Source organism: Meleagris gallopavo, chromosome 5 (assembly GCF_905368555.1).
Source record: "Meleagris gallopavo chromosome 5, MGAL_WU_HG_1.1, whole genome shotgun sequence".
Lineage (NCBI taxonomy): Eukaryota > Metazoa > Chordata > Aves > Galliformes > Phasianidae > Meleagris > Meleagris gallopavo.
Genome location: NC_139408.1, coordinates 17,128,407 through 17,142,397, shown reverse-complemented (window position 1 = coordinate 17,142,397; position 13,991 = coordinate 17,128,407). Strand labels below are relative to the sequence as shown.

Sequence of the window (13,991 nt, the reverse complement as noted above, 5' to 3'; positions counted from 1 at the left end):
TCTCCCCCCTCCTCCTGCTTCTCGTGCCGTCTGTCTAGCTGGAAACCCAAGGAGAAGGCTGAGCGCTGCTGCTCCATCTCACGCAAACAGCTGGGACTCCTCGGCGGCCTTCGCCGATGTCTATTGATTTAAGTAAATCTGAGACAGATAAAAGGGCTAGATCGGGGCCGATGATAAAAACTTGCCCATGCTTCGCCTCTGGACGCGGTGCGCGCCGTGCCGCCCCGCCGCGCCGCTAGCCGGACGCCGTTAATGGGAGCCCCGGTGCCGCTCGCCCCGAGCCTTCACTCCCCCGCGGGCTGAGAGCGGCGGCCACCATGCCACGATGCTCGTGATCTGGCTCCTGCTGCTCGCCCTGCTGCCCGAGCCGCGCGTCCCGGCCGCTACAGCCTCCCCGAGGGCCCCGCGGGATGCGGGGGGGCGCGGCGGCGTCTACGAGCACCTCGGGGGAGCGCCCCGCCGCAGGAAGCTCTACTGTGCCACCAAGTACCACCTGCAGATCCACCCCGGCGGCAAGATCAACGGCACCTTGGAGAAAAACAGCGTCTTTAGTAAGTACCGGGCGCACCTTTCCTCGTCCCGCTCCCCCCGGACTGGGCTGCGCGGGGAGGGGGTCCCTCGCTCGGACCAATTGCGTCCTTCGCTGCGAGGATGCGGGCGATGCCGGGGACGGAGCGGGACGGGACGGAGCTCTCCCGCTGCTCCTCCCCTGCCCGGCGCCGCCGCCTCACCGGGGGCCCCGCGGTACCCTCCTGCCCTCGGAGGGCTGGGACCCGAGGAGCTGCCCTCGCCCCACCGGGCTGCGTGCAGCCCTCGGCCCTCCCCGGTTTGCGTCCCTCGGGCCGAAGCACATCTGCCCCCTCCGTTAAGTGCCGGCGACGGCTGAGATGAAACGGGATATGTCGGAGCGGGGGCTTGGGCGAGGGTGGAGAGGGGGCCCGCCGCTGCCTCCGGGAACCCCCGCAGTCGCCCGTGGGCACAGCCCGGCCCGCAGCCCCAGGAAGTGTAAATCCCGGCTGGTGATGGCACACACAGATAGGGGGACCTCGGGGATCTGTCTGAAGTCCATAAAGGAAAACCACGATTTCCTAGAGGAAAACCCCCTCGCTATCAAAGCCCGGAGGAGACATCCTTCAGCGGCGAACCGGTGGCTGATTCAAAACAGCTGTACCGAAACCACCATAGCTCTCACAGACGTGGTTGGGCCAAGATGCAGCTCTGCAGATGGGATGGGGCCCTAGCTCTGCTCTGTCATTGCCAACAGGCAGCAATGTGTTTGGGTGTCAGGACCGTCTCTCACCTCCAAAATCTCAGAGGCAGCACCAAGCTGTTGGACCACAGCAGGCAAACTAAGAGCGGTTGGAACAAGAGAATGCTGTGCAGGCAGGACAGCATCCCCTGAGACATTCGTGCCTCCTTCAGCATCGTGACAGATTTGGCTGGGCATAGACATCTTGGCAGATTGTGTGTCACCCTCACCTATGATATCCTTCCAGTATTTGAGACCCCATCATTGACATTTCCTCCCATTTAACATGGCACAGTCAGTCATATTGTCCTTATCTGGAGGGCTACATCGACCTCCTAAAGGACAAGTTCCTTTCATGATTATATATGTGGCTCTAAAATGCTGTTTTACCCTCTGGAGACCCCAGCAAGGGCTTTGTCCTGAAATGGAAAGCTTTGTGACGGGTTTCAATAAGTCAAGAGCTCTTGTGTTCCTAAGCATTAAAGAGGATTTAAACTTTTCTATATACATATAGGATTAAGTGAACCTCTAGTTCAGTGTCAGATCTTTTTCATTTTTGAAAGAGTTCAATCTCAATCAGACATCTGAATGTTTATTGTCAAGCTTGCCTCCCCACATCCTTGTTGTTTTACATTGCTTCAGATAAGAGTATTGTTTTGCATACTGCAGTATGGTCACAGTATGGTTTTGAGGTGGGCTAGCAATAGCTATGAAATCATACTGCACAGTTAAGTAGCCATTCAAAAGTATCTCAACAAATTGCATGTGATGGGGAGAAACAACATGTCTCATCTGTTTTTGTTTCTAGGCATCCTTGAAATAACTGCTGTTGATGTCGGGATCGTCGCTATCAAGGGCTTGTTCTCTGGCAGATACCTGGCCATGAACAAAAGGGGCAGGCTTTATGCATCAGTAAGTTTTGGTTAAAGCTTTGGCATACGTCTGCCATTTCCTTTGACGAGAGCAGGTTCAGTGGGGAACACTGATTTCTTACAAATGAATGTTTATAGAGATAAGATTTAATGTCTTAACAGTTTTCTCTCTAGAATCATTACCAGTAATTGAGCAGTACACTTTTAAGAAGCAGAAAGAAGCTGCACTCTTACTTTTTAACTGCATTTACAGCCAAAGGCAAAAGAGTGTATTCAGCAAAAGTATTCCATGTGGCCAAATTTCTTGGGCAATGGATACACTGATAAACATTCTGGGGGCAGCCTTGCAGTGCAGGATGTGTATCTCTATCCTAAATGCTGTCGTATTTGTATTCAACATCTGCCTTTGCTGCTGGCCGGGGATATAAATGTCAGATTAAGTATATCCAGAAGCAATTGAGCATCTCTGCTACAGGAAACCAACCTACTCTTGAGAGTTCCTCCACACAGAGCAGTTGGGCAGTGAAAGAATTAACGGGCTAAAAACCAGAGCTATAGCAAGGGAAGGGAGTGTTGGAAGTTGTAAGAAGATAAAGGTGAAAATAAACACCTTATCGCACTCCTTTGACATCTGTGCTGACCTCTGAAGCAATATCTGAGCTCTGCTGCCATTAACAGGAGTCTTGCCTTTTCAACCCAGCCAGTGTTTCCACTCAGTGAATAAAATACTCCTGCTCAGACTTCTTTACACTCAGGGACACATGAAGGTGTCTTAGCCACTGTGTACACTATGCACATTATCTATCTACTTGAATTTCTTCCAGCATCTTTGATTACACCCCCAGCAATCTTGTGATCTGCAACTGTGTAACATACGCACTGTGCAGTTTCTCCAGGAACCCTGCGGTAGAAAAGCAGATTTGAAGAGGGTGCAACACAGCTCTGTGAGATTTCCTTCCTCCAAATAGTCATTCTACGTAATTCTGTTGATTTGAACAGCATAACACATCCTCAAGACACACGAGACGTTTTCCTTGTGAATGCAACCTACTTAACACAATCAACTTGATCACCTCCTGTTCTTATGTCTTTTACTCTGCCTTTCCAAGAGAGTCATCCAGATTCTGCAATTGCCCCATGTGACACTAAAGGGGCTCTGTTTAAATATGATGGTTCTTTGCTGGTCCAGAGAACCAGGCAACAAACAATTTTGGCAAAGGAAAGTGCATCTGAAGTAGAATCAGGGCATATTGGATCTGCTGTGACAGAGCTAAGTCTGACAGCTGCTATGCCTCCAGCTAATATTCTCATTAAATATGGGCATATTTTTCAATGGATCTCCTCTGTCAGGCAGAGTCAGCCCCAAAGATATGAAAGGAAAGGATGAATTCTCAAGTTCTTTTTTTATCTTTATCTCTTTCTTGTTCAAAATAGGTATTCCTCCAGGTTAATTGAACTGAATTAAAATCAGAGTGAACAAATTCTGAACAAACAAACCCACTCAGATAGCAGAGAAAAGCCAGAAATTTTTTTTTTCTAGGACTTCTCTCTGCAGCCTGAGAAAAATAACATCATCCTGAAGTTTAGCCAGTGTATCCCAAAGAACATCAGCTGTGGAAAGTTCCTATACAACCCAAAAAGATAATACAGTCTTTTTCAAAGCTGGAGGAACAGTTCAGGAAATGGTTCTTCCATTTGTGCTTTTGTCACAGCAAAAGCAAAGGGAGAAGGCTAAGCTCTGGAGAAGGGTCTTAGGTTTGCTCACCTAGAAAAGCTGACCAACTATTTCACGTGTGTTATCGTGCCCAGAGCCTGCACAAGTGCTCTTTTTGAAATAAGACTGACTTCTCTGGGGATAATGAGACAGGGAGCCTCTACAGAAAGGAACTGGAATAACTCAGTTATCCCTTGGTTCACAAACTTCCCCGTGTCAATAAATTGAGCTTGTTGAATCTGCAGGACTCCTTTATGTCCTGTAGCAGATTGTGATAATCCTCAAGGTTTATCCTCTGTGATAAACCCTCTACAGACAGATCTGAGGGAGATAGCAACAGGAATCCACCTACATATGGCAGTTGCATGGGCTCCAGCACCACAGCATATGAAAACCTTGTCCTCACAAGGAAGGGCACTTCCGTTTTACAGCTGTGAAACTGAGACATGTGGAGTCTTTTAAAATCATGTTAAATGCCTATCAGAATTTCTGGGGAGCGAACAGCATTAAAGACATACTGCTAATGGAGCCTATGGCTTTTATGGTCCAGTCCAGCCATCTGTGTCCTCTGCACATCCTCCAGAGGGGCATTTCTAAAGGAAAACCTTCACAGAGACCGTGACAGCAGTTCCTCTATGCCTTACACATGTTAAGATGCTGAGGTCTTCATCACACAGATGCAGCAGAGGCGGTTCTGTAGTTAAGAAAATGAAGATGTACAGTGTGGGAGGTCCTTTATCTGCACTGCTCCAACTGCTCCCACAAAGGGGGAAGGCGTTCCTCATGCCAGGCTCTTGCACTGCTTTCCTCGTATTCTCAGCTGGTTGGAGAAAGTTGGAGAGTTTTGACGGATCCTGTGAAATGTGAGCAGTCAGGATGGACAAGTACTCCTCATTATAGCTTGTGATAATGGAGCAGCCTAGCAATTCAGAGCTACACAGGTGGGCAGAGGACTTCCATTTTGTGATGCTGAAATAAAGAGGTTTCATAAACATGTTTACAGCTCAGAGCATTGCAATAAATTGGATTATCAGACTGTGGGTATATATCTAGCTAATTATATACCAATTAAAGAGCCATGCTTTACATTAAATTACAGGCTATTTCATGTCAAATGTGGCTCTACCCTTTGCCTATAACCGATTAGAATCGTGCATTTGACTTTAGTTCAATCTGGTAGAGGTAAGAGAGCTACTACCTGAATAGTCTTTCTTAATCATTTTCATGTTTGTTTTCCAGGAGAACTATAACACAGAATGTGAGTTTGTGGAGAGGATTCATGAACTGGGCTATAACACCTATGCATCTCGTCTTTACCGGACTGTACCCAGCGGAGCCAGCACCAAGCGCAAAGCCAGTGCGGAGAGACTCTGGTACGTCTCAGTCAATGGGAAAGGACGACCCAGGAGAGGCTTTAAAACACGTAGGACACAGAAATCCTCCCTCTTTCTGCCCAGAGTATTGGATAGCAAAGACCATGAAATGGTCCGACTGTTCCACACAAATGTGAGATACCGAGAGAGCATCCTGAAGCCTCCCAGTAAGAACCAACGGAGAAGGAGAGGACGCTGATGGAGCAGGGAGAGCTTGTGTTGGAACTGGAAGTGAGCAAGACTTCAAAATACTACTAAAGGAAACTAACAACGGTGACTGTATGGCAGGCATTAACACAGGCATTTTTATACAATGTGTAATATAATCCAACATGCATTGCTTACTTATAGATATTTTAGAATTATTATCTGTCGTAAGAGAGATGTGAGATGAGATAAGGCACATTACAATGTAATTTAGTTTGATGTAATAATTATGTCAACAGTTTTCACATTTTTCTTTTCTTAAAAAAAGTAATTTTAATTACTAGTATTTTCATTCTAACTTGCCATAGAGTTCTATCTAATTGACCTATCCTCGCAGATCATAAGAACGCTGCACACATACCAATTCTGTGTCTATGAAGAAAACATAGCACCTTCAAGACTGTTTTAGCAGTTGCTCATAAAAGGCTACACTACTATTTTTATGGTATACAGGGATCAAAAAACTTGTTTATTTTGTAACTAACATATATTTATTTTTATTATGTGATCGATCAGTATCACTTAAACTTTTTCCATGACCATTCAGGAAACCTGAAGTTGTAAGCTACTCTAAACATACCAACAGACCTACATGTTACGAGGCTATTTTTGAATTTATTTAATTAAAAAAAAAAAAAAAAGTTTGATCTCATCATTCAAATGAATGTTGATAAAGTGGCATTTGCATTGGCTTTAGCAATATATATCTGTTTATCATTAAATAGGATAAGTCCTCTCCTAAAACAGTACTTGAGTACAATCAAAGAGCTGAGTTTGTGGTATTGACCGAATACACGACATGGAAAAATTCAGCACTGGGTATGACAGTCTTTACCAAATACTCTTCTTTAGCTAAGATTTCTGCAATAAGTTCCAGTTCAAAGTTAAATATGTTTTAACAATTTGCAGAAAAAAACAAAAACAGTCATATTGGACACTCAAATCTATAGCTGCTGTGTTTTGCTTTTCCATTCTTTTTAAACAACTGTTATTTTCATGATGTAGTCCTATATGGAAAACTGCAAGTCTAGATAGGGATTAATGAGGGATTCATAACTTTTACAGGAGATTCCACAACACAAAGTTAATTTTGAGCAAAGGGTTAAGCTTCAAAATTTTCTTTTCACATCCCAGAAATAACAGAATAATGGGAAGATTTAAATGCGACGGAGCACTGGAACAGGCTGCCCAGGGAGGTTGTGGAGTCTCCTTCTCTGGAGATATTCAAGTCTCGCCTGGACGCCTACCTGTGCGACCTGGTGTAGGGAACCTTCTTTGGCAGGGGGGTTGGTCTCGATGATCTCTAGAGGTCCCTTCCAACCCCTACAATTCTGTAAAATAATCGTGGTGAGATCCGCCCTTGTGCTCTTCACATCCTAGAATTCGTCCCTGACACAGCACAGTTGGGAAATAAGATGAAATAAGCATTCAATCTGAATCGCACAAAAGATTTGTAAGCTAAATATGACATTAAATGGAAACAGAGAGATGCAAATCCCACATGAAGACATGTTACCATGGAGGTCTTCTTATGGGCTATTTACTAAGTAACTGTAAGATATTTAAAACCAGTTCGTGGAATCTTCAATAACTAAGGGAAGAATTTTGTGAAGGAGAGTTTTAAAATGAGCCTGTAAGATGAGCTTACAACGCCTAGTAAGCATAGATATAGAACTGCCTACATTCCTAAGGATTAAAACCTAAAGGTGTCTTTATATCAACAACTATATTCTGTTTTACTTCCACCTTCGTACCTTTTCATAATATTCCTGCAATGAAAAAAACTGTGTCTGAATAAGAAAGTAAAAATTCTTTTATATCCGCCTACCTAAAACACACCAAAAAGATGCTAAAATAATATACATTAAATAACATAATATGCTGCACACAGAATAGATCTTAGCAAAAAGGCAATGGTGAAACACGTTCCCAAATTTTCTTACCCTTGCAAAATAACTGAAAATGGTGATGGGATCTGCACAGAAGTCATCAAGCACCACGATGTCCACCAGAAAATCTGTGCAAAGAAACAAAAACAGGATGAAAAAGGCACAAAAGAATTCAGATCTTCTGTTTTGCTTACTCTCCCATGAACCACACAAGCTCCAAACTATAGCAGGATTCACAGTGTCCTTTGAGAGTTGGTTCAATCAGTGAAGAAAGTTAGATTTCGTACCCTATTTGACAGGGGTGCTCTGTGCTACCCAGTGTCAGCTCAGCATTTCCCTTCAGGTTACTGGAAGAGATGAACAACCCAAATAGGCAGAAAAGAGGTAGGGACATAGACAGACCTGACAGCTCTGAAACACAAAACCTATGTATAGAAAAGTGTTAGTAATTGCAAATTGCAGAGGGAAAGATAACCTATGGCTGAAGATCAAAAACTTTTTTCCTCACGTCTGATTTCTGATGTTCAAGGAGGCTATTTTTGTTTTTGGACACTTTTAGACCCGCTCCTTCCCAATCTGCAAGAACAACCAGATCCATTCTCAGCTTTCTCCCTTGCAAAAAACAATGTACCTGATTGGGTATTTTTTGATACAAGCCTGACTGCCTAAAGAGAAACAACAAATTATTATCCCAAGATGCAAAGACAGCATCTTGATACCAGATCCAAGTCCCTTTTGTACCAGCATGTAGTCTTCATTCCTTGCTTTTCTTGAGGGGATGTGATGTGTTGACCATTTCTTTTGCTTTTCTGTCTCTATTTTTACCAAATTTTTTTTCATCTTTTTTTTTTCCCCTTCTACCTCTCTTTTATAGATGCTCAAACTACCTGCTGTAACACTACAGGAAAAAATTGCTATAGGTGATATAGGAATTCCTTACTCCTGTCTTCATCACACACTTGTTGTAGGAGGATTATTCTGAGCACCTTCCAAAGGAAACTGCAATGAAGTTTACTTTAACATACAAATTACATCTATATCCCAGTTTCAGTTTTCAACCCAACAAATTCTAAAACACTGGCACTGAAAAAAAGGAGAGGATGGACAAAAGGAAAATAATTAACTAGTGAGACCCAATGGTATTTTAATACTGAGAGTAAGTGATGATTTTCACATCAATTTAAAGCTTTTTTTTTTTTCTTAGACATTCCTAGAATTTTTCTTTGCTCAATCTCCATGTAGCAATTCAAAGGGGATGGCTATGGGATGTAACTTTTTTTTTTTATCTTCTGAGAAATATTATTGCTCCTGTTGAAATACTTTTCACTACAGACATTCATTACTTAATATTCTTTTACCAGCCTTGAATTCCACAGTTCCCAAACACAGACAAGCTGAAATTCTATTCACAATAATTATCTTGGTTGTGTGATGTATCATGTTTTATTTCTTTGGACCAGGACCTTAACAGAGTTTCCATACACATGCTTCATTCTCCTGTGTGCTGCTGTAATTAATGACAAGTTCTGCAGTAAAGTTGACTGAATTCAGAGTTTCACCAGCTGAGGTGAATGAGCTAAGACAACATGGCGACTCCTCACTGGAGTTGTTCAGGTAGCTAATAGGGACAAAAAGCGTTTGAGTACCCTGTCTGATGCAGTCACCCTCTCAAACAGATGACATGGAGTCTGATCCATGGCTTTCCATTTATGTCTAAAACTTTTTTTGTTCATTTAATCCTTTCTTTAGCCCATCACAACAGTCAAACTGCTCAAAACTTCATCCAAATTGTCTGGTCTTTGGTTATGATATTAGTATTTATGTGGCTGTCGGTTCATAAAACACAGCAGTTTTTTCTACAAAATGTAAATTACTACCTCATGTTGAATAACTATACATTTCCCAACTCATTCACACATTTTTCTCCCCTCTCTTAACATGGATTTTCCCTCTAATTGAGAGTCATTCCTCTATCATTCTGACATTCTTTGTTTCACTACTTGCTATAGCTGACAATCTTTTCTACAAACCCTGCTACCATCACAACTTTTCTTCACCACAAATAGCACTCCATTTTTACTCAGAAATTACTCTACACTTGTACCACGGGCATTGCATACTTAGAAGAGACTAGTGATGTTTCTCAAGGTAATATTATTTATTTGCAAGGAACACATCAACTTTGTTTTCCTCAGTCACCACAAGCTGTGGTGGACTTTATTGCTCGGACTTTTAATGACAGTGCCTTGCTCAAAGAACTCTAGTTCAGGTCTTTGCTTCACACATTTTTGTGAGTTCTCTGATTTCCTGCTTTCTTCCCTTATGGTTCCTCTTTGTTTTCTGTTTTTCTTCACAGTTGTACAATCCTCTTCACAACAAGCAAATAAATCCTTTTGACCACACATGCCTTTGTTTTGGGTGGTTGCATGGACCTGGGTATATTAGTTCAACCAATCAGTTGGCAAGGCTGAACTTTTTCTTGTAATTGTATGGATTAAGGATATAGTTATTTCTTCAGCTTTCAGAAGGATTATTCCCATCTAGAACAGTTCAGGCTGAAAATAATCTAGAAGGCAAAGCTAGTATAGATGCCACTGATATTAGTCATCAAACACTTGATTCACAGCTTCATCATTAAATATGAGTTTAGAGAAGCAATCAAGTGAACATATTTAAAATTGTAACCAAGCAGGGCAATGTGAGACATCACAAATTAGTGGCATTGAAAAACCTTGAGTTCTAGCTAAACCTTTCCCATATGCACCCTGCTAAGCACTGAAGTCTCAGATGATAACCTCAGAAAATAAAGCTGTTAATGATGACAATGAAAGCTTCGACTCTTAGGGATAACTTTTAATTTTATATAAACCAGAAGATTCTTCAGGTATGTATGTATATGTACTGCATATTTATTTGTTGTTTTCCTCTGAAAAAAAATATATAATCAATTGCATTAAAAGTGAGAAATAATTTCTTTGGCCTCGAAAACTCAGAGTACTGGAAGAGAGTTGTTTACAATGTACCTTTCTGAAAACATATTAAAACAAATTCAGCCAAACATTTCTAAGTTTTGCAATCATGAAACTGAATATAATATACATACAACAAATAAGTTACATCTGAGTTCTGAGAGCAAAGTATATTCTCTATATTTTTACATTCCTGGAATTAAAATGTTTTAATTTTACCCATCGGTATTGTACTGAAGGTCTTGTAAAAAGAGACTTTCAAGTGGGACAACTGTGTACTCAGTTTGCATGCAGAACTGTTTCCTAAAAGTTAAACATTTGCAAGGAGTCCAGTGTGCCATTCTATCAAAGTGATTTTGAAAAGAGTTGCTGTGATCTACTTATCAAATCAATAATCTGTGCAAAAATAGACCTTACCACTAGCTCTTCTTCTCCTTTTGAAATGTAACCAAGTTTTATTGGTAATAAATATAATAACTTTCTACTGGTCACAAAGCAGTATTTTTACTGGTGAAATGCACCAGCCAAGAAACACACAAGTGAAACACAACATATGGTGGGATGAAAAGCATAAACTCCTTCCAGTATAAATCTACCATGTTAGAATACATGAGGGTCATATAAGCCCTTTGGATTCCACAGACAAGACTCTCATGTTTGAGTTTGAGCTTCAAGTTTTGTTGCAATGATCTGAGTCAGTGTTGTGGTCTGAGATGAATTGATGTCTACATCTACACTTTATTTTACTGACTTCGGGATGCAGGGACTAATGTGGCTGCGGGCACCAGGAGTCATAGCAGCCCTATTCCCTCTGTGGGGACACCACTTTGTGTCATTTGTTGAATCCCAATATAAACTACTACATCCTCTAGAGGTTAAGAAACTGATGGAAGATGGCCCCAGTCAACCCTTGGTTGCTTCTGATCTTTCAGGCATATCACCACAGCTGTACAAGGAACTGAAAGATTATTTTTCCTGTGTTCCAGTCATGCCATTTAAAAAGAAAATAAACATGGATCCTTAACTTTTGCTACAGACCTTTTTTTTCCTCTTTCAACTGAGGGATTTTCACAGTCTTCTACAAATGCACGTGATGAACAAATTGGGGCCTACATGAGTAAAATTATTATTTCTTTTTAAGTAAAAGATGCCTTGGTTTTCCGATGCACTGTTCCTTAGATGAGAGCACTCGCCATAACCTTAATGCTGGGAAGGTTTATTTCAGCAGCAAAAATTAGTAAAAGAAAGGAAGAAAGAGAGCAAATACCCATGCTAATTCCCTAGGGAAAACTAGGAAACATGTACCCCTGTGAGAACTAAAGAGCACAGCAGAACTGAATAGCTTGAATAAGGTAGCAGTTTCTTTAGTTCAAAGATTTCTGTTCTTCCTTCTTGTACAAAACATTTCATCAGTAAAAATACATAGGAAGAAAATGTATTGAACTGATTTTTTTTTTTTTTTTTTTTTTAAAGCTATAATAAATAGTACCTTTGAAGTTTGCAGTGGTGCTCAAGTTCAAATGTCTCCTGTTTCCTTTTGGAAGGTTTGAAGGATTTGGTAAGGTGAAAAAGCAGGTCTAAAATTAAAGCACAGTTGATGGTAACTGTCCTCCTTTGTGAGCATTTGCAGGCCACCTCCAAATTTAGACAGTTAAAGAGAACTCTTTCCTGTTTTAGTTCTGCAATAGTTAGGATGCCACCACTGCATAGCAGAAGACTTTCTGAAATCCAGGGTGCATCCCTTTTCTGACCACAAAAACAAGCTCAGAGTCTTCACTTTACATAGTAAAGAAAGTCTTGTGCTTTCCTACAGTAACAATACTGAGGGCTGCAACATGTCTATTCCAGTTTGAACCATTTTGATTTGAAGACCGTCATTTACCTATGAGTAGAATTCAGAGATATCTCGATGTTAATGAAAGAAGTAAGAAGGAAGCTATTGATTGAGAGACTTTTCAAATAAACAGTCAACAGGGAGATGAGAGAATCACCCAGCTTTCCAACAAAGGGCTACACCCATAGTGCTCATTGGTGGTAAGAGAGAGCAGAAGCCTTGTCTGGCTGCAGTCATGCATTGGTCAGAGAACCGGAGCAGAGAGCTCCTCATGTGCTAACACCTTCCTGAAAATATAAAAGTAGAATAACAGAATGGGAGGTATGGCTCAATCAAGTGCCTGATGCAGGATTAACTACCAAAGGAAAAAAACCCAAACAACCTAACTTGTTCGAAATTTATATTTATCTTCTGAAACTATTCCTTGGGTACATTTTTGGAGGGAATAAATAGGCTTACTCATAGAGTAGGACCAGAATCCAAAATTTTCAAATAACCTGTTAAATAGAACTCCCCAGAAAACATGACAGCAGAACAAGGCTCCACCCTCATTTCACATCCCTCCTAGTAAAAGTCACACTTCTGTTACTTTACGCAGCCAGAAATGATGCAGTCTGAAAGAAGACTTTTGGCAATCTTTGAGATGATGGTGCTAGAAGTTAGGTGACATGCATTACCCAGCACAGCAAAGTTACTTTATGATAGTATATATTTGGTTTACAATGCTCAGACTACGGACTCTCACGGGCATGTGTTGCTCAGACTATGCAACTAACTGAAAGTTATCCATAAATCCTTAGACATTTTTTCATAGCAACATGGGTCTAAAACTATGGCAGCAGAAACTGAGTTTATTTGTGTCCCACAGTCAGTCTGCCCAGAGGATCTGTTAGCCATTTTCAGTAGCGCATACGGAAAGAAAACCCACTGGATCAGATTAACCATTTATTACCCTAGTTCTGAATGATGAGGGCATCATATCTCCAGAGCTTTCCTGCAAATGCATTTCAGAAATAGATGTAGGAATTTGAGCTGCTCTCAGATCTTCCCAGAGAGGAACTAAGACTCTTCAGAACTGAGTTTTTTCCTTTTTAAAGCACAACAACAAAATCAATACTGTTTCTTAATGTCGAGATGCCAGGATGATTCTGTCTTTCTCAAACAACCCAACAGCAAGTTTCTGGCCAGAGTCAACTCCTTTCTCCTTAGTTCCCCGTAAAGACTCACGGCTGCTTGTTGTGCATCTCCAAGGATCTGCAACAAACCCACTACTCAAATGCTTCTGAAACCTGATCTGTGGGCAAATCTAAGGCTTCAGCTGCTGGAGGGTATGAACTTGGGGCCTAGATTTCATTTTGTAGCCTTTGGAGTTTGTGACTATGCAGAGAGATTTGAGGGCAAGATGAAAAAGAAATAGAGTTTGATCAGGTTTAATAACAGGTTAAATACTTCTTGGGAAAAGTGAAAGAAACCCAACCTAAGTTTCTTTTAATACATCTTTCTGATGGATTGGAATGGACTCCTTCTCCATAACTCAATAAAAGGTAAGATTACATTGCTGTAAAACTTAATAGTGATTCTTGTTTTGAACTCTAACAAATTTTGTCTTCTCTACCAAGAACGATAAATAAAAAAGCTTTTTCTTCCCCCCCAGTCATAGTTTCACATATAAACCTTTATGGTTTTTGCAATGGCATTATTCTAGCTCATGCCACAGGTCAAACACTCCATGCAACAGAAAAAATATAATGTTAAAAAATTCTTATCTGCTACATTCTTTATAATATTCTTACCATGTCTTTAGCAAGAGAAAATAATCCACATTTGTAAAACAAGAAGATTATTGTAAAACAAAATTAACTCTTGTAAAATAATAGAATTAAT

At 41.2% G+C, this 13,991-nt stretch overlaps 1 protein-coding gene and 1 long non-coding RNA gene across 3 annotated transcripts in view; one reads left to right on the top strand and one right to left on the bottom strand.

Moving 5' to 3' along the window:
* Window positions 1-325: 325 nt before the first annotated feature.
* FGF3 (fibroblast growth factor 3) lies at window positions 326-5,485 on the top strand. The gene is made up of 3 exons (XM_010711287.4): window positions 326-551; window positions 2,058-2,161; window positions 5,075-5,485. Exons 1-3 carry the CDS (start codon window positions 326-328, stop codon window positions 5,405-5,407), a joined length of 663 nt encoding a protein of 220 aa, XP_010709589.2. The 3' UTR covers window positions 5,408-5,485.
* LOC146544265 (uncharacterized) overlaps window positions 1,867-13,991 on the bottom strand; it is a 29,377-nt gene continuing 17,252 nt past the window's right edge. Inside the window, exons 2-4 of one of the 2 annotated variants that reach the window (XR_014883468.1) lie at window positions 7,359-7,432; window positions 6,663-6,746; window positions 1,867-4,804 (exon numbers count right to left, since the gene is read on the bottom strand). This is a non-coding gene — a long non-coding RNA (uncharacterized LOC146544265). The remainder of the gene's footprint in view (window positions 4,805-6,662; window positions 6,747-7,358; window positions 7,433-13,991) is intronic. The other variant, XR_014883467.1, reaches the window with a different exon arrangement.